Source organism: Ammospiza nelsoni, chromosome 1 (assembly GCF_027579445.1).
Source record: "Ammospiza nelsoni isolate bAmmNel1 chromosome 1, bAmmNel1.pri, whole genome shotgun sequence".
Lineage (NCBI taxonomy): Eukaryota > Metazoa > Chordata > Aves > Passeriformes > Passerellidae > Ammospiza > Ammospiza nelsoni.
Genome location: NC_080633.1, coordinates 84,854,721 through 84,879,424, shown reverse-complemented (window position 1 = coordinate 84,879,424; position 24,704 = coordinate 84,854,721). Strand labels below are relative to the sequence as shown.

General features: G+C 39.6%; 1 protein-coding gene across 5 annotated transcripts in view; it reads left to right on the top strand.

The window, feature by feature from the left end:
• The window catches only part of COBL (cordon-bleu WH2 repeat protein), a 156,314-nt gene that overhangs the window by 22,987 nt on the left and 108,623 nt on the right, over positions 1-24,704 (top strand). For all 5 annotated transcript variants that reach the window (XM_059469673.1, XM_059469667.1, XM_059469690.1 and 2 more), the window contains exon 2: positions 18,899-19,105. In XM_059469673.1, the coding sequence (XP_059325656.1) occupies positions 18,899-19,105 (207 nt within the window). The remainder of the gene's footprint in view (positions 1-18,898; positions 19,106-24,704) is intronic.

Genomic DNA, 24,704 nt, shown 5'->3' with positions numbered 1-24,704 from the left:
AAATCTCCATGCCTTGTCCATAGTTTTCTTTCATAAATTTTGTGTGTTTTTTAAATAGAAAAGTATAAAATTCTCAGTTTCACTGATAGTTTGCCAAACAGACATTGCTCAGAAATAAACTTTGGTAATAGGATATGTATGCTAAAGACATCTTGGAAGCAGGTTATTTCATTGGTTAAGGAAGGGTTATCCCTTTAATGTAATGGACAGTGCTGATTCACACACCAAGGGAATTAAACATTTATCAGTTTTATTTCTCTAAGGATTGTTACAAAGTCAGCCAGACAGTTGTTCCCCCAGGCCCAGGGTTAGCCCAGACGCCTTTTGTGATTCGATTAAGTTCATTCTCTAATGATGGCGTAATTAGTGCAGTTTTGCCAGCGGAAAGGGGATTTCTCTTTTGGCTCCTGTATTTGTTTTCCACCGTGAACAATAAGAAGGCAAGAGCTAAAAATAGCGTTTGAAAGCACTATTTAGAAGGTAGTCGGAGCGTCCCCTCTGACCCGCCGGAACAGCGCGGGGCGCGGGCACTGCGGCCGGGCTGGGCTCAGGTTGAGGGAAGGGAGGAGGAGGAGGAGGAGGAGGAGGAGGAAGGAGGCTCCGGCAGCCGCGGGCAGCAGAGCTCCCCCGGGCGGCGCCTGGGCCTCTCTGCCCCGCTCTGCTCCCTCGCTGGGCAAACACCCGACCTTGTTCGATCCTTAAAAATACCGGCATCGGCAAACAAACGTTTGGTATCGATGTGAAAAGGACTTTTTTTTTTTTTTTTTCCCTCCCGCTCTGCTTTTTTTCCCCTCCCAAGAGAAACATACCAGGTTTTAAAGATTCGAAAACAGAAGCGATGGTGTAAGCTGAGCATTAAAGAGGGATGGAGCTCCTCCCCTGTGAAGAGCGGGCAGAGACGAGTTGGGGTTGTTTAGCCTAGGGAAGAGATGGCTCCGGGGAGACCTTATAGCGCCTTCAGTACTAAAGAGGGTTTACAGCAGATCTGGAGAGGGACTTTTTACCAGGTCACGTAGTCATAGTGCAAGGAGGAATTGATTCAAACTGAAAAAGAGTAGGTTTAGATTGGATATAAGGAAAAATCTGTGCTGTGAGGGTGGTGAGGCACTGGAACGGGTTGCCTGAATGCCCCATCCCAGACAATGTTCAAGGCACGGTTGGATGGAACTCTGACCAACCTGGTTTAGTGGAAGGTGTCCTTGCCGTTTCAGGAGTGTTGGAAGAATCATAGAATCATCAGGTTTGGAAGAGACCTTCAAGCTCAGTCAATCCAGCTGTCCACCCAGTCCTATCACTGTAACCCCTGAACCGCATTACCCAGATCCAGACACCTCTTGAACACCTGCAGCAACAGGGACTCCACCACCTCCCTGGGCAACCTATTCCAATGCCTGACCACCCTAACAATGAATCTTTAATTTTAATCTCTCCTATCTCATTTAAAGGCCATTTCCTCTTTCTTTTTTCTGTAGTCATGGCAGAAGATGTGAAGACTATCTTTAAGGTCCCTTCCAACTCTAAACCATTCTATGTTTCTACATGTGAATAATTTAAATAGATCCATATTTCTTATTTTACACACCCATTTATTATCATTAATTATAATTCATTATTATAATTATTATAATTTATTTTTATAATTTACTTTACACGCCCATTTTACCAACAGGTGGCCACAGCAAATGACCAGGAAGCTCTTGAACTCAGAGTTGTGTTCACACCACTGAAGTTCTCAAAAAAGGGTGTCAAGCTGTGAGGAGAAAAAAGTCTGCAATAGTTCAGATCCCTTACTAACAGTGACAAGTATCTCTATGACATGAGTTGCTTTTTTTGCCTTTTTTCAAAAGTGTTATGTTTTTGAAAATCCTACATTTACTAGGACTATTAGAATTTGGCTAATTTGTCTCTTTGTTTTTAAGACTGTTGCTGCTAATGTAATCTGTGTGAAAAGTTAGTATTTTAATGATTGCAATCCTTGGCCTTACTGGCATGTATTGAGTAACAAGGCAATTGAAAACCTGAAGTAAAAATGCAGGGATGGGGTTTTGTGTTTCAGACAATACAGAGCTTGTCTGCCACCATCCATATGTGTTGCTGCATCCCTGTGTGGTGATACTGTAAGAGGAAGCTGCGGTAGCTTTGCTTCTGCACTTGACATTGAAGGAGCATTTCCAGAGCTGGATTTAAGAAACTGCTGTTTATTTCTTTAAATATTTGATTTTACTGGGTGCTTTTGTGGTTTATTTTATCTTTGTATTTCATGGAATTTTTGTGAGTTCATTTTAATTAAAGAAGAGGTCTAGCTTGTTTAAATGGTAGACTTTCAAAGTGTGATTGAAGTTTCTTCTGGTGTGCTGCCAGCCAAAGCTGCAGGACAAAGGTAAGACTGAAGCCCTCTTGCCAAAACCTGAGGCAGCACGTGATCCCGTGTTGCTGTCCTTACAACAAGGAATTCTGCCATCTCTGTGCTGCAGGTGAAGTTCCTCATTGGCCTTCAAAATTTTCTTGGGTAGTTTCACAAGGCACATCCTGTGTTTGACATGGGATGAAGGTGACCTGAGTGGCTCAGGGTTGGGAGAGGTGTATTGGCCTGAGAGTTTTGCTTCGTTTTTACTGCGTAGCCTTTCTGGGTCTGGCATGAACCTGGAGTTTAGTGAGATCTGCCAGTGTTGGCTTCCGTACCCTGTCAGTTGGTGCTCTTCTGTAGAGGCTGTCTTTTCTCACACAAGGCTTCTTGCACTCAGCCTGATGCTTAAGTCACTTTTGGGCCTCGGACAGCTCAGATCACTGGGCATGTTATCAAGACACTTCTCCTCTTCCATGGTGCTGAGCACTTTGCTGTAGTATGCATGTTTCCAGAGAAGGACAGACTGGATGAGCTTGAAGAGGTGGAGGGATCTGTCTGGGTTGTAGAGAGATCTGCCTGCAGGAGAGGAATGAATGGAACCTTCCTTGTACCTCAGCTGTGGATTCCCAGGCAGTGTTCCTGAAGTGCAGAAGTCAAATGTGAAGTTACATTTCTTCTCAGCATCTCCACTTCTGCTGGTGTTGTTGATTTTTAACTGTACTGTGCATCACTGGCAGGGTGGTGGGGCAGCCCCAGTGAGGAGTGACACAGCCTTTCCAGTTGGCTCCACAGCAGGGCACGACTGAGCCCCTGTACAGGATCAGGAGGAACCCAGCTGGCAGCTGCCAGTTGAGCACTGGGAGGAATGTCCACCTTTTTTGTTAGATGTGCTGCAAACCTGCATACCTGTCCTTTAAATAGTCTTTCTCTTGCCTCATCTCCCTCCCTCCTTCCCCAGTTTATATCAAGGGACTGTCTAGGAAAATACTTGGAGGTGTACATAGCTGTATTTGGGCTCTGTATGTCTGTGGCTTTTCTTCAGACTACCTGAAGAAGAGACTGCAAAGTGATAGAAATAATTACTTGTAAAAGTTGCTTGTTAACATCAATGAAGTCAGAATAAAACTTCTTTTAATATCACTTGTTTCTTCTTTCAACAACGAAGACGTTTAGGGATTGACAGAAATTTGCTTTTGTATATACATGTAATGAAATGCAACAAACCACATTGTATGTCTACTTGACAGCAATTATTTGTGGGCTTAAGTTTGCTGATTCAAGGGAGAAACTGCTGAGTGAGGCTAGGGTTAGGCTATTTAATTTTTATTATGTGTTTTTTCTATTCATGCTACCACTAATTCTTCAATATTAATATCATATGTAAAGGGTTTTTTCTCTGTCCTAAGGCTGTTCCATACTACTCTGCAGCAGAAATGAAAAGCAATATTATCCTACATTCTATTTTCTCATTAATATCACTAGTATAGGAAGTTTTTCCTTTTTTCCTTTGGCTTTTTTTTTTTTTTTGTTTCTGTTTCAAATTTCTTCTGAATCTTCAGATTTCTTTTCATCATTTCATGACACCTACTTCTACCAGCTATGCAGACTGAGTGCACAAAAAAAAGGGTGTGTGGAATTCATAAGCCCAACCCAGATATTTTCAATTGTCCAGAGTCTTCCAAGTTTAAAAATAAGCAGTTAAACTTGTTATGTGACACCATTCATAAATGTTCAATTTAGCTGTCATTTGCCAAGATTATCAACATGCCAGGTATTCATTCAGTCAAAGATTAAACTTTTAAGTCATTATTTGCTTTGAGAGAAAAGCAGTACTGAAATGAAATTTTCACTCTTCCTACCCTGTCTTTCTGGACCTAATCCTGTGGTCAAGGACATGTGATAAAGCATAGCTTGCTTTTAACACCAGCATGGTCAGGATACTTTGAATAAGGTTGATGCATTAATAAGTCTTTAGATATTAACAGGGAAATGGGGCTGCGTGCAAGTAGTACTTTGGCTAATGCCTGTATGCATAGCTTGCCTACATGGAAGTGTTTGATTCACTCCAGGTGGACTTTTTGCTGCTGATGTCAAGCATATGTCAGGAGGCATCTGCTTCTGGGCATTCATTTGCTGCTTCATAATAAGCACAAAGGATATGTGATTTTTTTATATCAGTGAACATGATTTTTGACTCTTGCATGCCAGGCAAAACCTTCAGTGTACTCTGTTACTGTGCTTCTGGACATGACAGATCAACTGCTCTGTCAAATCTAGTGCATCCTCTTGTGAGGATGTGATATTTACATTGTAGCCAACAAATGATACCATCAGAATCACAGAATGAGCTAGGCTGGAAAAGACCTTAGAGATCATCAAGTCCAACCTAAGGCCTGACACCGCCTTATCAACTAAACCATGGCACTGAGTGCCACATCCAGTCTTTTTTTGAACATCTCCAGGGATGGTGACTCCACCACCTCCCTGGGCAGCACATTCTAGTTCCCAGTCATTGGAATGGGCTTCTCTTCCTGTGAAGAATTTTTTTCTAATGTGTAGCCTGAACTTCCCCTGATGCAGCTTAAGACAATGATGCACAAATGCTTACATGTCTGGGTGCATGAATGCATCCATGTCTGTTTCTCTGACTCTGAACATGAGTAGTGATGATTCACAATTGGTTACTCATGTCTTCCATTATTGCATGGTAATATTTCTGTCATATAATTTTGTCACCCCCTACTCAGGGTGGGTAAAAAAAAAACGTTTGATCAAGCAGTTTCCAAAACACATTCATCTTCTGCTGGCTCGTCTGTTTCCAGATTCTGTGAGATTGAATTTAGCTTGCTAGGAGGCCTGGGGCAACTGCAATCTGAGTTGGAAATGTACTTGCTTTCAAATCAGCATTTGGTGGCATCCTTTTGTAGAGCAACAAGGAATGATCAACAGGATCTGCTTGTGCCTGTGTTAGTAGATGTCCATAATAATTTCTTTATTCATATTGTTGTAGAGGAAGTTGATAGAAGATAAAGCAATGCTGTGCAGAAGCAGCTGAATCTAAACAGTGAATATAATTTGTATATTGTTTAGTCCTACTTTTCATACATTACTGACTCAGAAGCAGAAATGATGGCATATAGCCTGATAGCATTCTTTCTACATCAGATATATATGCATGATATTCATTCGGGTAAGGGAAGAACAGCCTTTGCATGCTGTGTGTCCCGTGAAGGTATGAAGCAGGCCTGTGCTTTTGTCAATTATGATGTGCAGCAGCTGTGGCTGTGGAAATGCTTTTGTGTTCCAGGCAGGAGAGTGCACCCTTCCTTCCCACACTGTTGTGAGCAGCCCATGCTAACTCAGCAGCATTTATCGTGAAGTACAGGGGTCAGTTGAGCTTGCAGGAATAACTTGGATTGCACCACTGTTGTTTCTTCAGGGCTAGAATTAGAACACAAGGGGGAAAAGCCTCTTCACTTTTGTTTTGGTAGATGTAATTCTGGGTTTCTCCTGCCTTGTTGCTTTGCTTGTTGCATTGCAGTTTTTGTTGGGTTCAGAAGAGATTTATTTGGAGGAACATTGCTCTGCAAGCTGCATTCAGGATTTTCCAGACTGGGAAGTCAAATAAGCAAGAGGGGATGCTAGGTCTGCTTGCTAGCAGTTGAGGGTTCTCATCTCTCCTTGGGAAGCAGAGTGCCAACATGTGTCAAGTGAGCAACTGTTAGGCGCTGGCTCAGGGAGTGCTCTCTCTATGCTGGTAATTTCACCAATTATCACTATGCCACTGGCCTTCCTATTTCAGAGGAGGTGACCAGAGAAATTGTGGTGAGGCAGGTCTGACTTTATCTGGTGCCCTCAGATTTCCTTGACCTCTCTGACTCATTTTAGAATCGGAAATGGTAAAAAGTCAGGGTGGTAACACATGAAGATAGCCTTGCTTGCTTTTTAAATTGCTTTTTTTTTCCTCTCTCCCCTTTTTATTTTTTAATGCCTTAGTTAAAAAATGTGTTCTTGTTTTCTGTAGGATATAGTAAGAGTATCTAAGAGAGCTGTGCTTTTGCATAGCTAAAGGCAGCTGGTTGGATGCCCATGGCAATACCATGCAGTTGCTCTCCACTTCCCCAGGCTTCTCTAAGTGCCATGCTGCTGATGCTCCACGTTCTCCTGGTACCTGGTGGAATTTGCATTTTCACTGGGGGAGCCAGCAAGTGGGGCTGTCAGCACAGAGGTGAAACTGAGCTCTGCTGAGCTTCTGCCAGAATGAAAACTTGGCTTTCTGCAACATCAGTGGCAAAAGTCCTACTGACTTAACTGAGTCCAGGATATCTTTGTTCTGGTTTTCATCAGTTGTGAGGAGGAAACTCTGTAGTCAAACACTTTCCAACTTGTGCTTTCATTCATTGTTGCCAGGTAAGGGCTTTCAGATGGGACAGACACCCTTATTTCAGCAGAGTCTGCCAACAGCTTGTGTGGCCATGCAATGCTAAATATAAGATGAAGTTTATTTCATTATGCTCTTTGCCTGTATTTTTTAAGAAATAATTGGTTTTTCACTGGTTAGTTTGGTTTAATTGACAAGAGAGAAAGAAAAGCTAATGTACTAGCTTTTCATAAGTGTCTGGAAAGTTGGTGGCTGGTAGTGAGAGGAAGCCTTGTAACCACCTTGTAACCAGTGGGGTGACAGCTGCAGGATAAGGTCCAGAGCTGAAGACAGTCATTAAGTGCTCCAGCACTGAAAAGAGCTTTTGAGACTTGTCACCCTTTTTGATATGAAAAGCAGTTCAGACAAGACATGGAACCTGGAGGAAATTGGATGTCGTTAATGCTGCTGTTTCTTTGTTTTTGACAAGGAGATAGAAGTCTCTTGGTTAAAGTCCAGCTCTAAATCACCATTTTTTGTTGCTTGCATTTGAAGTATTTGTGCCTCTTGCCACTTCTAGCGTAACTGTGGCAGTTCATGTTATAAGGTAATCTAATATACCTGTTTCTTCCTGTGTGGGTGTTGTAGGCTCTGCTGAGTGTGCAGCTGGCTCAGACATGTCTACAAAATCTTGCAATCACTGCTGTGATGCCCCATCAGTAGTTACAGGGCGGCCTCAAGCATGTTTGCTTTCAGTTATCTCTTGAGCAGCATTTAAAGCTCCCCAGCAGCAGATGCCTTCAGTTTCTTGGTGATATTTTCTCATGGATAACATGTAACACCATTCCTCTGGATTCCAGGCTGCTGACAGGAAAGTCTTGGCTTTACTCTGTAAAGTCCATAATGGTCCTGACTCCTGCCTGCTTCCTGTGTCCTGAGCCAGTGCCGTACATCAGTAAAATGCCCACAATAATCATCCCTGCTTTGAATGTGTGTGATAAAGAGAGAGGGTATTTGGCTCCTTCCTCTCTCATTTAATACTGTCTGGGTGTGTTGGCATGCCTGATTTATCAAGATTTTCTTCATAATGTGCTCTAGTTTGCACTGCATGAGGCCTATATCATTTTTGGTTTTGAGAGATTTAAAATCCCTTAAGTAACGTGTATGCCTACAGGATACATTAAACAGAATTTCAAATGGAAACAAGCTAAAAATGAGGTTTGCTGGCATATAAAAATCATTAAAGCCCTTCTTTTCTTACTTGATAAATTAGGGTCCCTCTTCAGAGTCCTCCTATTTGGTGTTGTAAGTGTATTTATGTGCTAAATTCTACAGTACTCTTTTTGGTTTCTATATTAATGTAAGTCTCCTACCTTCATACTAGAGTTGAGTGGAGTTTCTTAATTAATTTTATTATTTGCTTTTAATAAACCAAAATACTTGAATTTTAGTTTAAATCAAGAAGTACTTGATTCCTGCGTCCTTTTGGAAGGAGAGAATATCATAGAAAATGAAAGCAAAATACTTGTGGTTCTAATAAGAAATTTAGTTAGGAAAATCGCACCAGAAAAATACACAGAAAGTCAGCTGAAGCTGTGAGATTTCCTCATAAAAGCACATGTGGCATCTGAGAAGTACAAGGTCTGACAATAGTTTAGACTGTTGTGTCAAAGTTGGATATTTCTTTATCTCATTGACCCTACATTTTTGCCTCATTAACCTTAATTTAATATACTGCTGTATGTGATTCCTTGCTGTGTGAAAGAGTATGTATTAAGATTGAATTATAAATGCTAATTAAGATGATTAGGGAGGGTAAGGAATGTCCTGGCACCTCTGATTCTTTTTCTCTGCTAGTGAATGTAAACTACATCTCACAAAAAAATGCATTGTTACATCTTTTAGGGGATTTTTTTTCTAGCTCCAAAGAGAAGCTTATCAGCCCTGTAGTTCAGGTGCTGGATTCTTGGGTGTCATGTAGTTTTCTACAGTTAGAATTTACAGAATAACTGTAGATGAAAAAAAAAAGCGGGTAGATTCATGCATTTTGTCTTCTAGATCAGTAAATCCAAAGTATGTTGTTTTCTTGTTTATCTTCTAATATGTCAGCAGATGTGGACTTTTGAATGTATGGGGAACAGTGGGCACTGGATTTGGATACAGCTTTCCCTTCTCTGCCCCAGGAAATTTGATGTAAGGTCAGCAATGATAAGATCACTAATGCTTCTCCAAGGGCAAGTGAACTTGAGAGGAAGCACAGAGGTGCTTCCCCTTTTAGGAGAATGCAGTGCAGCTGGAAAATAAATGGCTTTTGTAGTCCAGCTTGCTGTGTTTTGTGTCTCTCCTGCCCGGATCCTTGTAGCCGAAGAATCTTACCAGGTTTCAGAAGCAGAGGTACCTTCTAGCAGCCTGTAAAGACATTAGGGTAGTTGCTAATTATTAATTTAATTCCTGCCTAGAAGTACACGTTTCTAATGTTTTGAGAAACCTTTTGGGTCCGATGGGTGCTTTGGAACTGGGCCAGGATGCCTCTTTACTCTGGTTAGAGCCTTTAACTTTTTGTCTGTGTACTTTTCTTTGGTACGTCAAGGTTTTCTGAAGTATCTGTGATCTTGTCACCATTTGCAGACAGTTGAGTGGAGGCAGGTGGAATAGCATAGGCATAATTCTGAAAATTCTCCCTTAATGACCATTGCCTGCCTGGCTTTATAAGACCTGTTTGAGTCAGGGTGAATAGATGAAATGAGCTTCAGTGGTGTATTCCTAGAGCATTGTCACTGGATGAGGAATTATGATCTGTCAGCTCACAGTAACAGGTATTAGTGTTCACCACACATGTACCTAATTAAGCAGGTAATCATGCTAAACAATTTTTCCCCACCTGCACCTCAGATGGATACTCTTTTAAGGCTGTTTCTAGTTGACAAAGGTATTAATATGAATAATATTCTGTAGTAATTAGTTAGTGGTTTTCACTGAACTGCTCACTGGCTTCCAAGCATTTAATGAAACTTAGGAATTAGCCAGCACAGTAAATCACATCAGAATTTCATTAACCATATATATTGTTTTTCCTTGATTCTTTCAAAACTATTCCATCTTCTGTGGGAATAAGGCAAGCACTTTACTGCAAGGAGCACTAATCTATGGTCTTCAGGCCTCTAGAGAGTGATTCTCAGTAAGTGGTAGTGAGGTTAAAAGTCTGTGGGTACAAAATTAGAATGCAAGCTGGGATACCTTTGCTCAACAATACTGCGCAAATGCACCTCGAATTTACATGTTAGTTGACAGTACAAGTCACTACAGGAGAGTTTATAAATCAGTGTTGCTAAGCAATAAATTTTTATTGAAGTTGATTGTTGATAAGAGATTAAAAAAGGACAACCACCCTGAAATCTGAACAGCACCTATCACTTCAGGGATAACATGCAGTACAAGTGTTTCTGAGGTAGCCTCAGGCTTGAGAAACCATACCTTTAGCCTTTTGACCCCTTTAGAAACAAATCATCTGCTCATTGCTGACATGATTCACTGTTAATAAACATGATAAAGACTATTGTGTGTTAATAAAACCTATTAGAAAGTACCTTTCCAGACCTAGAGAGCTTGTCATGGAGTTGTGGCATCCTCACAAAACCACAGCTGACAGGTAGCAGAGTGAGTGCATCTGAAGGATGCCCATTTGCCCACAGCATGCAGAAGGCCAGCAGTGCTTCCAGCCTCCTTGGAAATACTCTTGCTTTGTCTCATGACAGTGTTTTCCACAGGTGAGCAAGTTCAGCAACATGAACCTGACTACAATATCATGAATAATGCTGACAAATCTCATTAGTTGTCTTGCCAGAGATTTTAAACTTACATTTTTCACACTTCAGCCATAGTATTTGCCCTCTGCAGAGAATTTAGTGTGCAAGTGGCTTGTCTGCATGGTTGTAGCCTGCTATCTGCATTAACAGAGTGTCTTTAACAGCTGAGTGATGTTTTGAGAGAGCAGAGAACAGAACAGAGTGCCCTGGTAACAGGGCTTGGGTATTTTACAGTGTAAGCATCAGTAATCTGGTTTTCTCTCTTAAGTGCATTTAGGATGTTAGCATGGATGGCTTTGGCATTTTGTTAGTTTGGTTTGGTTTTTTAAGTAACCAATGCCATTATGCTTACGTATCAATAACATAAAAATAGAGTTCTCTTTTCCCACTGAAGCATACCATGCAAAGCAGCCTGATTTAGTCACAGATGAAGGAACTGGATGATATTTCAGCTGAGCACAAGCAATGTGATGTTTTCCTTAAGTGTTTTCTTTATTTTAGTCTTATTGTTCCTTGGAATGGAATGAGACTAATAGATCAATACTTGATAAATGGGGGAAAAACATTGTGAGTTTGTGCATAATGAAGGAAAACGTCAAAAATACTGGTAGGGATACTGGTCACACTGAATGCATTGCACTACTGCATTACTGTTTTCTCTGAAAGTCAGTTTAGATTTTGGTCAGCATGAAATTGGCAGAGAGTTTTAACTGAGGTGGTGATGGTTAAACATGTTTGAGTCCTAAAACCTAAATGTTTGTTGCCTGTATTCATGTTTTGGTTCATCTGTAGCTTCTCTTCTGACAAATGCAGTTGTGAAAAGAGCAAGGCTTCGCCATCCCTACCTAGACTGGTGTTTTCCAGATTTGCTTTTCCAGACCACATTTTTTTGAAGGTGAAGCTTCTTACCAATCCTCTAGAATGAGTTGTTGGTGCCATTTTGTTTGGATCACATCTCCCAAGCTAAAAAGTTAAAACTATTTGTGTATCTCTGACTGAGAGATGCAATATCACTGTATTTTAGATTGCAGAATTTTACCTTTCCAAAATAGAACTTACCTGTGCTTTCTTGCCTTTAACCACCAGAGACTTCTGTTTTTCTTCAGCATGTGATTTAGCAGATTAGGTAAATAATTAAATAACATTAACTGCTCTCCCATTTCATTCCTATTTAGTGATGTGCAACCCAGTGGAGTTGTACAGCATGGCACCAACTTGTAGTGTGGTCTTTGCCACACACTGAATGTGTGGGTGGTATCTCAAAAGTCCTATGATACAGCCATTAGTGATACAGACTTATTATACAGTGCTTATTCAGGCAGTGTTTTCATTAACTGCAGCGGGCACGTACCCAAATCTGGGGATTTGGCTGCTTTTTAAAAGATTTTCTTTAGGGCTTGCCTTCTGCTTTGTTTTGGGAACTGATACAGGTAGATCTATTAGGCTCCCTGGCGTGGCTGTGGTTGCTGAGTGTAAAAGCATTGGTAGGCTCCGGTGTTATTCCTTGATCAGTTAAAGCCCACCCGTGTACAGGTCCATCCCTGCTTTCTCGCTGAGAGAGGGCTTTCTGAGGTAGCAGTGGGAGCACTGCCTGCCCATGCACTGCAGGAGGTCAGGTTAGAGTGCTTCTGGCTTCTTCTGGCCCTAATAATGACTCTGTCCTGAAATTGGTACGTCAGCTGCTCTCTACCAGATCTTGAGGGAATGCCTTAGTGACTGCAATAAGAATTAGGCTTTTGTTGGAAGATAGTACACTATGATTCTTAATGAAAATTGTGGGTGATGTATAAAAACACAATTATTTGAGGTTACCAGCCACAGGCTAACAAATCATTTAACCTTCCTGTCAGAAGGTGAGCCCTCAGTAGTTCAGCTATTTTTTGTCAGTGCAGGAGTCTGAGTCCTGGCTGGGCAGAAGCCTGTTTTCTCTTCTTTGGAGCTATGCAATGTTTCACAAGGACCAGAGTAGCTAGGTCTCTGCTGTGTGTTGGGATGTTTCAGCCTCTCATGAAATGGGTCATTTATGGGGAGATGCCTCTGGTAGCAAATTTTATAACAGTTATTCACTGGCACATCCGGGACCAGGAAACTGCAGCTCAACACTTTTAAATGATTGATTGGTTAAGTTGGTGAAAAATTTAAAATTAAAGAGATGATAATAGGAACTACTTCCATTAAACTGTATCATCTCACCTTGACTTCTGTTTATTTTTTTTTTTAACTTCACCCTTGGGCAACCATGCTTGTATACTTCCATACCTGCTTCCTCTTCTACAGATGTGCTCATTCTATTAGCTTCTGTTCTTTATTTCCTTTTCTTTTCTTCTGGCATAGAAACTTTATTTTTAAAATACATAAAGCTGTAGGGTTTCTCATCAGTAGAATCAAATGGAAGATCAAAAATATAATTAAATGACTTTCATTTCTTTGCCAGAAACAAATTATTTTTTCTTGTCTATTTTGGGTGACTTTATCATGCCTGCAAGGAAATAATTTTCATTGTGTCTATCAGTGTGATCCTGCCTTAAAAATGGAATGATCTTTTACAAGTCATATGAAATTCCAATAACTGTTTGAAAAGAGAAAAGCATAAAATAATTATATACTATAGTAGCCATGGAATTCAGAGTAAAAACTGCTAAAAAAAAGCAGCAACTTATTAAAAAATTTAGGTAGAGAACCCCCATTGTTGCCTGAGCCATATCCACTAGTAATCTAGTTCATTCCATCTTAGTCTGCTGAAGATTTCAGCTCTTTAGAAAGTGTGAAATTTGTGTAATACTATTAATTTTACCAAAATATTGTAAAATAATATTGGAAACAAGTTACTACAATAGTAATGCATTTTAGACCTATAACTTGTATGAGACATTTAAAGGTTTACATTACCTGTGTTGCACATAATTGTAATGAATTGGTATATTTAGCCTGTGACAGACAAAGTAAACTTGAGAATCTTCTTTGCTATTTTTGTATTGTTTTTAATTTAATTGGTTAATTTAGGTGTTATAGATGGCAAAGTGGAATGGAGTTCTAGTTTATGCTGTAAGGCCGTGTGGATGAATTTGTGCCTCTTTAGTAGTTATGGACATTATCATGCTCCTGGTGTCTGTTCTTAATCTCTCTGAGATTTGTTTGACTTTTAGTTTCCATTTTCAGAATTGTTGAGGTGAATTGATCTTGCTGCTGATCTGTTTGTATTTCCTTTATATTTTGTAGTGTCTGTTACAATTTTTCTGAGCTTCTGCATCAGAAGCTGAAAGGATTTTACTTGCAAAAAGGAAACTTAGAGGTGCTGTTTATTCTGATAAAGTGGTTGTCCCTTTCCTAGCCAGTGATCTGGGTTTTCCTTGCTTTGCCATAAGCAACTAGCAAAGAATGAAAAGGAAGTGTTTTCTGAAAGATACCTCCTTCACAAGTTAGATCACTGAACATGAGTGACTTCTACCCTGCTGTGTCTTGGTGGTTTGGAGTATGAGGTGTGTCAGAAGCGCTGGGCTTCTGACTTTGCTGTGCAGGTTGCCCGGGGAAAGGGAGCAAGTGAACATACTCATCTGCTTTTTTTTTTCTTGCTTATGTACACAGATTTCCCCTCAAAAGACTGTAGGAGTCCAATCACCTGAAAATCAAGAATGTTTATTCCCATGTTTCCTGGTTTTTATCTAAGAAATGCTGTGTCTGTATTTTCTCATCACTGAGCACTCGCATGTTTGTTTGTTTCTCTTAATTATGAGATGGAGTGTACGTAACTGTCACAGAAAAACCTTTGCACCTGTTTGAGCCTTTTGACCAGACTGCAAATTGACTTGACCACATTGTGCTAGTTGGCCATTACATAAAAAATTAATTTCCCATAGTTCTGCTATGATAAGGGATGGTTGAGTTTTTGTTTTGCTTTGTATTGGATTTTTCTTGGTTTTGTTGGGTGGGGTTTTTAAGGTTTCTTGGTTGGGTCTTTTCTCTCCTTTTTTTTTTAATATTAATTTTTTCTTGCAGTGTGTGTGTATGTGTGTTTTTGCGCTTTTTTTGTTGTTCTTGCTTGTTTAATATTAATGGTCAGAGAGAGAACACTGCATAGAAAGGACCAGATTCTACAAACTGGTGAAATATGGAGCACTTGCCAAAGTCCTGCTGACATGCATGGAATGAAGTCTGTTCTGTACCTGTTAAGTTGCCTTTGTTTCACAGGGCAGAGAAGATTATTTATTGAGAATGGTGGAAATGGGTAGCATTTCACTGTTTCACTTTCAGTTTTTTTCTTTTTGTGTGTGTCTGTGTTAGACCTTGTCTGAAGAAAGGCAGTCTCTGCATAGCTTTTCCCTGGGCGTGGAAGGACCACTGCTGCTCAAAAGAGAGATCACGTTTTTCTCGGATGGGATTGTAAAGTCCAGGTTCCATACTGTTGCTTGGTAGTTATATATTAATAAATTATAGGTCCAAAGGGCTTGTGTTACCTTGTCTTGAAGTTCATAATTTGATGAAACTTCGTTTCATTTCTCTTTTGTTTCTTTTGTGCTGAACTACAGAAACACTGATCTTATTAGTCAGTGGTAGCTGCAACCGTAACAGGTCAGTTTCCTTGCTTTTCCTTTTCCATCTTGAGAAACCTGGTGCTTTTACTGAGAACAGTGCTGGTAGGTGATTTATATATTCTGCCTAGCTATTTCATGTCTATATGCATTTTTTCCCATTTACAGTTAGGTGAGAATAAATAGTTCAAGCCTCAGTAAAAGCCATTGTACATTTGTGTATTAGAATCAGCTGCTTGTTTTCTGTCTGTTGACTGTCTCAGTCTCAAGGACTGGATGGAAGGATGTAAGTCATGTAACCACGAGTTAAACCAGATCTGAAGTGTTCCCACTTGTAACTTCTCCTGCAGATGAGGAGCGGGTACAGAGTCTTAACTGGTATCTCAGTAGTGAGTGCAGTGAAAGATGTTTGTGGAGAGAAGATGGCTGTTGAACTAAATTTAGGTTGAATTTAGCTCATGCTGAAGATTGGTATGCAACTTTTTTATAGTATGTTGTGGTTATAGCATGGAAAGTACCCTTTCTTCCCTTGCTTAAAACAGGCTTTTAAATCACTCACTTTCTTTGTGCATTATTTTAGTGGGGTAACAATAAGGCTTTTATTATGGAGTGCTTTTGTATTGTCCTCTATAACCATTGTTGCTCTGACAAAGAAAGATTAATTCTTTTTCTCACTCACATTCAATAGTATTAACAGGCTTTTAGGCAGCTTCTGACTGCAGTTGCTGGAGCATGTCAGAAAAAGCAGCTGCTCATGTCAGATCCAAGGTAGAGCTAGATCTGTGGATTTCAGTCTCTGATTCATGTAGCTACATTCTACAACAGAGACGTTTCAGAAAGTTGCCTAGAAAATGCAAATCTGTGTGACATATCACTCCATAAATGTGAACTGCAGAGGGATCTGCTTCCACTGAAATAGTTTGAGATCTGTCATTTGCAAAATGTTGAAAACCAGGAATTTCAAGCAGCCTCAGTGAGAATATGTAAATCACTATTGTGGAAAAGTTCATATGAGGTCACCTGAACTGTTGCTAGGTTAGAGAGACTGCAGTGGGAGTGTTTTCCCTTTTCCTTTCCCTGATGTCCCTGAAGGAAACAGACCTGCCCTGTCCTTTCTGCGCAAAAGAAAAGGAGGATTGTAGTATCTAAAAGGCTCTGTCTGCATAATGCCAAAAAGAATACGCATTGTTAGATGTTGTATGGAGTTGAAGTGAGCGCCGCTGGTCAATGTATGGCTGATGCTTTTGTTGGTGTGATGCCTGATTTGCTGCACACACTGCGCCCCTCTCATCCCCAGCCTCAAGTGGTTTCATACAAGGTCTGTAACTGCAGAATTGGCTGAGGAATACTTTACAATTTTTTAAAAATATATTAAAAATATAAAAATCACACTCTCATTAAGGTGTCTGACCTTGTTTGTCTGTTCCCATAGAAAACCTCAGGCAGATTTATGTTATCGTCAGGGAACAGACGCCTTGTGTAGCATAGTCCCAATTTACTTCCAGCTCCTTCACTAGCTTCAAAACTCAGTCCTTCTTCACTTTTTCTCTGAAATTTCAAGTGTCTACAGCTTCAGCTAATTTCATTTTCATGATTATTTCATTACCATTGCTTTATTTCTTCTACCTTTTTTCACTGTGAGATCTGGAATTTATGAGGTAACTCATAATTGCGACTAGTTCTGCCAGGCTCAGAACACTTGCTTGCTTATTTTCTTTCTACCCCCTTTGGTACTTTGTCAGATGCAATGTGTTGGAATTAGCTCCTGCATTATAGAACAAGTTGCAGAAACAAAAAATATAAAAGCTTGTTTTAAGAAACAAGCTAAATTCTATAGCTACTTTTGTTGATGTAGTTGATAATATGAAGGGCAAGAATTACGTGATTTGTAAATCAATGTGAAGTTCTTAAACTGCATGATTGTAAGGCTGTTTTACCATGAGTCTGGATGTATGTACAATTCCCATGTTTCTCACCACCTGCTTACAAATAACAACTGTAGCTAAACATAAAAGGACTTGAGGAGAAGATTAATCCAAATTTTATTTTTTTCTTCAATAGGCAAATAAATTAAGAGTTTGGTTCATGCTAGTTAATTACTTGTCAATGCTCTGAACTTATCACCTCAAAGGAGAGGAGCATAGGAGCTGCAAGTTAGTGATGATGACTTCATGCCTCACTCAGTGTATATAGGATAAAAATGGAATGAATGTTCAAGAAAATTTCTGATGAAAGAGAAATTTCTCTATACTAGTAAATAAGGCAGTACCTCTCCCTGCATATCTGTAGAAAATGCTGTTTGTTATGCACACAGGGAAGAAAAGGCAGTATCTTCATCACAGCTGATTTACCACTGCCTTGTTGAGGTCTCACTGAAATGAGCATTCTCAAGGAAGTGTAAAGAATTTTTGCAAGTTGAGACATGTCACAGAGATTGCTGGTCAAATGCAAATACTGATTACAAAATATGGAGAGTTTGGACTACCTCTGAACCCTTTTTTTTTTTTTTTTTTTGGTTGGCTGGTTTGGTTTGGGTATTTTTGTTAATGTGATAAAGCTGTTACTTTTTTCTTCTGCCAGGAGCTTACACTGATAATCCAAACTCTGTTTAGCCTTTTTATCTGTGAGAATACAGGTTATCTCTTATTAAAGAGGAGTTTGATTTGGTATTTCAGTTCAGTTGTTTGTTTTTTTTTTCCCCTTAACACAGTTTTGCCCTTGGTTGATTTGACCACTAAGCTTTTCCGGCTTTGAAGAATTAGAGTGCTTTTTCTGTACTTTTCCTTTCTGGACCTCAGTTCATGTTGTTTGCAGGGCGAAAATCGTGTGAAGAATCATAATCTCTTCCTGCACCCTAAAAAAACAGGCAGATTAAGAAAATGCAGGCGGTAGGCCTCCACAATAATTTCTGAGTAAATATTTTACTGCTTTTTCCATCTGTTACACTAAAATCTGACTTAAACTAAGCATAAATCTAGTCAGAAGAGGTCACTGGAGTATTAATCATCGGAGTTAATCCTCTTAGACATGTGTTTGGTACGAGGCCAGCTATTCAGAAGTTTAACAGCACACATATGTTGCTTATTTGTCTGGCAGCTTGCCAAAGAAGTAAACTTCAAGTCTGTGGTGCGTTTATATCTGTAAAGTACGCTGCTTGCTTGGTGCGAGCTGATGCAGCTTTTCTGTATATCACACATGGTGCATAGCCTGCTACTGCAGAATGAGTTCCTTTCAGGGTGCTTTTCAAAGAGCTGTAGTGTTGGTGTTGCATGGTAAGAAGTGATATCATTCACAGCTGACCTTTTCGTGGTGCTTCCCTATGATGTACAATGAACCAGATTTAATACTACTAACTTAGAGCAGAGGAAGAGACAATGTTTCAAGTAGAGTAATACTGTGGAACCCAAATATAGCTGAATGAAACCTCACCCTGCTTCCACTGCTGCCATTCTGACTTGGAGGAAACATTCGTGTACGTAAATACAACTCTTTCTTGAGTCAGGTCTGGACTGGACCCAGCATTTCTGTTTCTCACTTCATAGGAGTATGCTTCGTACTTGACAGAAAAACGATTATATCATATCCTAATTATGGAACTGATTCATCCCCTGGGGCATGGAAAGCAAACAGTAGGAGTGAGTGCATCATTAAAAAATTAGCGTATTTTTAGAGAGGAGGTAAAAATAAAAGTGCTACTCCACTGAAAAAGTTAATGATGAAGAAAAAAATTACGTGCATTAAAGGAACTTTTTAAAACAGTCTGAGATCATGGCCAAAAGAACATATATTTCTTTGTAACGTGTGTGGATTTTCTTGGAAGAAATTATTAATTTTCTTCTTGCCTTTCTTTCTCAAGGAAAAGAATGAAAGCTCGTGCTCCCCCTCCACCAAATCAACCTTCTGCAGCAAGTAGAATTCAAAGTGAGCCCAAGTCACCTGCAGAGACATCTGTAATTTCTGATCAGAACCTTGTGAGCATGAAGGAGAACATGATAAACAGACTAGTGGACTTCACAGTTGTTTTACCCAGTGGGGTGGAGCAGAAGTGCACAGTGCAAGGAAGGTAAGGCTTTGATTAGCTCTCACTTTTTGAAGCCTTTTGTTCCCCATGGGATGCTTGGTGGTGCTGTCCTTCTGAGTTTATGGGGCTTCTCTGTCATGCTTTTCTCTGCATTTTAAGCAGCTGTTGCACCAGAGTCCTGAGAGCCAAGTATAAGGGATAGGGATCCTCTCTTCTGGGGCAAGAAGGATTTAGCAGCTATTGTGTCACTGTTTTCCCCATGGATCAGCACGTGTATGGATCTATCCCTTTCATGTAGTGTCACTGTGCTTAGGTTGTATCACATCTCATAATCCAGAGTGGGCTTGCTGCAGTACAAGTAGGTGCTGCTGGCAAACAGTCCTGACAGTATGAGTGCCTGGAGGCATGCCAGGAAGCAGGCTCAGAAGATGGATGATTCATCGCATTCAGAGATCCCACCTTCACAATTACAGTGCAGTTGTGTAGAACAGCAAAGCATCTGCTCATATTTAGGAAGCTTTTTATATATAAAAGTGTATTTTTTCCCATGGAAAGAGACAGGGATTTTCTGTGTTACTTACTGGGTACAATCAAGAGCAAATTGTATTGGTAATTTTGAGATAATTCTCTTCACTGCGGGAGCTCTTCTTTATCCTCATTCTTTTTGTGTAAATTGTTTTGAAAGAAAGAGACATTACTTTAGGAAATAATACAGAGAAGTTTCAAAAATATAAACAAGACTCTGATGAAACCATAGCAAACAATGTTGTGGTCAGGAGTAGTCAGGAAACTGTAGGAAGTGTAAGGCCACATTCAAAAGGTGTATAGGCGTAGGCACACAGTTTGTGGTAGTTGGGAGTGGGGCTGCACTGGAGCCTCATCCCCAATGTGCTGCAGCTGTGCAGGACAGGTGAGCAGCACTGAAGGTAACAGGACATGGAGAGCTGAGGTGTGCTGACCAACCACAAAGTGTGCAGAGGGCACACAGGTGTAAGGCATGTAAGATGAGGGGTATAAAAGACTGGGCTGAAAAGCAATAAAGAGCAGGTTCTTGAAGATTTCTGAAGTGGTGTTAATCTGTTTGGGCTGATCTTTGTGATATTGTATGATGATGCTCTGTGTATTGTGGCCGTCTCAACTGTGGATCTATCTGTGGAAATGTAGGTGCCTATTGGTAAATCAGATTCTGTGTTTATTTTAAAATTAATGCTTTCAGTAGTTAGTCTGCATTCCAGCAGAACTACTTTCTGGTCTCGTGTGCTAGTCTGTGTTGACTGTTTCCCTCATAGTACATTTTGGTGGCTGAGGAGGGTGTGTAAACTGTGTCTGGCACTTCTTTCTTCCCCCTACTTTTCTTGTAGAAACTAACATTCATTTATATACTCTTGGGAGACAGTGCAACTTGTGGGTGTCTACCCCAAAGCCAGAGTGATGTTAAAGGTTTGAAAGGAAATCAGTACTTACCAGAGCTCTCAGATAATATGTGTACTGATAGAGTTTTTATAGGGAGATTTGGACTTAATCAGAGAAAGAAGAGAGCAGGCCTGGTAAGTGGAACAGGACATGAAACTCACTGGCCATTTGAGCCCAAAGACAGGTGGTATTTCTTTGGCAAATGTAAGCTGTCTGGGAGCTGACAAGAGGTTAATATTCATGCAGCATTTTGTACTGGGACATAGATAATTGCCGTAAGATTACAAACATTTTTTCCTCTCCAAAGCAAGCGGTCCAAGAGTGCTATGAGTGGTCTTTTATTGTGACTTTTTGAAGAACGTAAAAGCTACAGAGCAAAGAGCAAGTAGAAAGTCCCTGTACAGTAAATATTCTATGTCTCATAAAGGTGTTTATCATTATGTATCCCATACACTGAGACTGAGTGTTTTATTTATTAGTCTTTAGTCTAGGGACAAAAACCTGAAAGAAATGGCAAATATGAAACTTCCCTCATTTCTGTGAGGTTTTTTATATCATCTGCATTAAGCATTCTAAGCAACCAAAATGTTCTCTATGTTTGTGAAGGTGCTAATTTCTCTCTGGGTCTAGGTATAGACCTCTGATTTAGGTGGCAATTAAATTCCTGCCTGTGTTAATGTGCAAATCTGCACATCACTGGTGCCTAACCTAGGCTGTGGCTGTTCCCCCTCAGTGCTGTATGGAAGACTTGGAGTGGAGAAGTTAGTGACACTGATAGCCAGCTGTGGGAAGTGGAAGATGATAGAGACTGAGAAAGAATTATTAACTCCCCTAACAAGCTATGAAATGAGAAAAGAATATTCTGTAATAAACCCTGTATTACAGTGGCATCAGTCTATGAACAGACCTCATGTATGCTGCTGTTCTTTCTAATCACTGGAAGATGCAATTTTCTGTATGTTAGCCTTGGCTTTGTTTCTAGGTATGTAGAATAGTGAAAAATAATGTCAACATTATCTGAAACATTTAGGGGATGAACTGTCCTAAGTCTCCAGGTTTGGGGGAAAGCCCAGGTTTTTTCAACTTCTTGTACTGTTTTGGTATTGAAATCTAAACAGCTATGAAATACAATGATACTTAGGGAGTAAGCATTAAATTATGAAGTTACTGGAGCTTATAAAATATAGTGGTTTTTTGCTTCTTTTTTTTTTTTTTTTTTTAATTTTGTGGCAAGAGTAAGAGCCAGTACAGGTAATGAATTATTTTCCCTGCTCACTCTTTTTATCTGTGATGATGTCATGGAAGGACATTCCAGAAAAATCTGATGTTGTTTATACTGCTTTAAATCTTCATTTTTTTTTTTGCCATCATTAAAACTGTTTTCTGCAGAATTTCCATTTGGCTACCCTGGGGAAATAGCTTTTCTGTTTCAAAAAAATTTGCGAATCTTTGCCCTGGGCATGTTCATAATGAAAAATGATTCTGTAATTTCAGGAAAGCAGTTCACAGAACAATGAAGTACACTAGATTATATTTGAAAGTATAAATACTGTAGATAATTAGTATCACTTAAGATTATTATAAGTGAACTAAAAGTAAAAATTACATCTTTCAATTTGTTCATTGTATGTAGGCAAAGCAACATGTTGTAATTTAACTTTGTTCTCTATGTAAAAAGTTGCTGCAAATATCAGCAGAAGGGCAGAATGTTCTCATTAAGTTTTCTTGAAGACACGTTAAGAAAAAAAAGTTTGTACTATTTAAAGATATTTTATTGCAACCTGGAACCTTGAAATTGTTTTATTTATAAAAGTTGACTCAAGCTGACAGTCTCTCTAACAGTTTATTGTCATCTTGTAATGCACAATTTGGGAATTTGAAAATGGGTAGCACAGATTTCAGTACAAAGCTGAGTCATCAGGGAGTGTGCGCAGTGATACAATATTATAAACAGTTTTCTTTTTGAAGGACTTGATCCCTGGGAACTCTGCTATAAAAGATGTAGACATATTCATGAAAAACTGTTAGCCTACTTCCCCTTGAAAAGGAGGGAAACACTATTCTGTGTTTGTACTTGGGTATGAGCACTAACTGATGTGCTGAAAGGATAGGTAAAGCATGGGCCACTTACACATTTTATGCATGATCTGTAGCACATCCACACAAACAGTTAACAGGTCTGAGAGAGGTGGTGAGTAGACATTTAGATGGAAGACGAGTGGAAAAGCTCCCAAGTTATCAGTGTTCTGTTCGTGATTCTCAGAGGTAATACTTTCAATGGGTAACCTGTAAATAAAGGGATCATGCATCTCTGTTTACACTTGGTGGCACTGAGGAGGACTTCCTGATTAATACAGATAAATACATTAACACAGCAGGTTGGAACTCAGTAGTATTTGAAATGCACTGTAGAAAAATGGGGATGTTTGAAGCTAAGTGAGGTTTGTTTTGAAGTTGTCAACACATGGATGACCAATATGCTGAAAAGTAAACTGGTGAGTTGTTGCTCTTGCATCTTACATGTTACACAAATTCTCTTATACATATGATGCACATAGAGCAGGACACTGGAAGTAGTAATAAAACTATCCAAAGCTGTAGTCTGATTCTGCAAATATTGGAGGACAGAGTTCAGTACAGAGTAATGTCAGAATATTCAGGAAGAATATTCTCACATATTTTCAGTCTATTGTAGGGTTATAGCTCAACATACCTTCAATCTTTCCTGAAACACTGTTCTGTATGAAATCTGCCAGGTTGGCAAAGCACTCAAGAGGTGTTGTCAGAAGAAGATAAACAGGGCACATGGCAAAAGAGTTAAAAATTAGTTTAAATACTGAATAAGAGTCAGGTCTATAGTACAGTAGTTCAGGGGGGGAAAGTTGTACTAGCATTTGTGTTGGAAGGGGCCCCTGAAACACACAGTCTCTAGGCAAGTTGGAAGTTTGAATACTTCAGAGAGGAGGTTTCTGGATTTTTAAGCACCTATTTTCCAGGGCTGGAACCATCTTTTTGGAGACAAATGTTTACTTGTATCTAAATGGAATTTCCTATTCAGCACTTGTCTCTTGCTCTTCACAGTCAAGAAGAGTCTGTCCCTGTAACCCTGTAGCTCATACTTACAGACAGTAGCAAGGTCTTTCTTCACCTTTCTTGTTCTAAGGCTCAAAAAACACTCCTCTGTCTCATGTGTCATCTTGATGCTCCTTCTATGGACTTGCTCAGTTGTGGAAAATAAGAGCCAAATGTACAGGAGCAAATTAAGAAAAGAAATAGAAAACCTAAGTCTGTTATTTATCACATTTCCTGAACTTTTTTGGATACAGCTTAGTACTTAGTGTGTATATTTTTGTTTGTGTAGAAGAAGTTATAATCTTTTCATTAAGTGCCTGCTGTACTTTGGAGCATGTGAAAATAAAGACTGATGCTATTTTCTAGTTTAAATAGGAATAGTGAAAGAATTAGAGATTTTGGGTCATCCATTCCCTTTACAGTATTACTTTCTTTTCCAGTCAATTGCTAATGCATATTCTTAATGCATATTTGACATTGACATAAATAAAGAAGATTCTTACCTCCAGTTTAAGAATTTTTTTTTTTTTTTAAACCATGGAATTACAGAATAGTTTGGGTTGGAAAGGACCTTAAAGACCATCTAATTCTACTCTCCCTGCCATGCACCAGGAACTTGCTCAGAGCCCTCCATCCAACCTGGTCTCTCATGCTTCCAGGGATGGGGCATCCACAGCTTCTCTGGACCACTTCCTGTGCTTCACCACTCTCACAGTGAAGAATTTCTTCCTAATATCTAATCTAAGCCTACTCTTAGTTTTAAACTTTTAGCCCTTGTTCTATCACCACATGCTCTTGTGACAAGTCCCTCTCCAGCTTTCTCCTAGACCTGTTTAGGTACTGGACACCATTTGCAGCATGAAAATAGAAGATAAAAAAGAAAATTGTTTTGTTTGAGAAAATACAACTTTACCCTGCACATTTATTTTTAGCTGCACATTTATTTTTAGCTGGACAAGGCTGTATTTTAAAATTTATTTCTCTGTCTGATCCAAGGAGGTTAAGCCAAACCATACCCAAAACATCTCAGTTGTTTTATACTTCCTAAAAACCGTAGGCATCTGCTGCATTTTACTGGAGAACAGCAGGAAACAAGCAGTCTGGTCAAACTGGATCAGAACCAGATCAGCATGATAAGTGTTGCTGACAAAGTAGT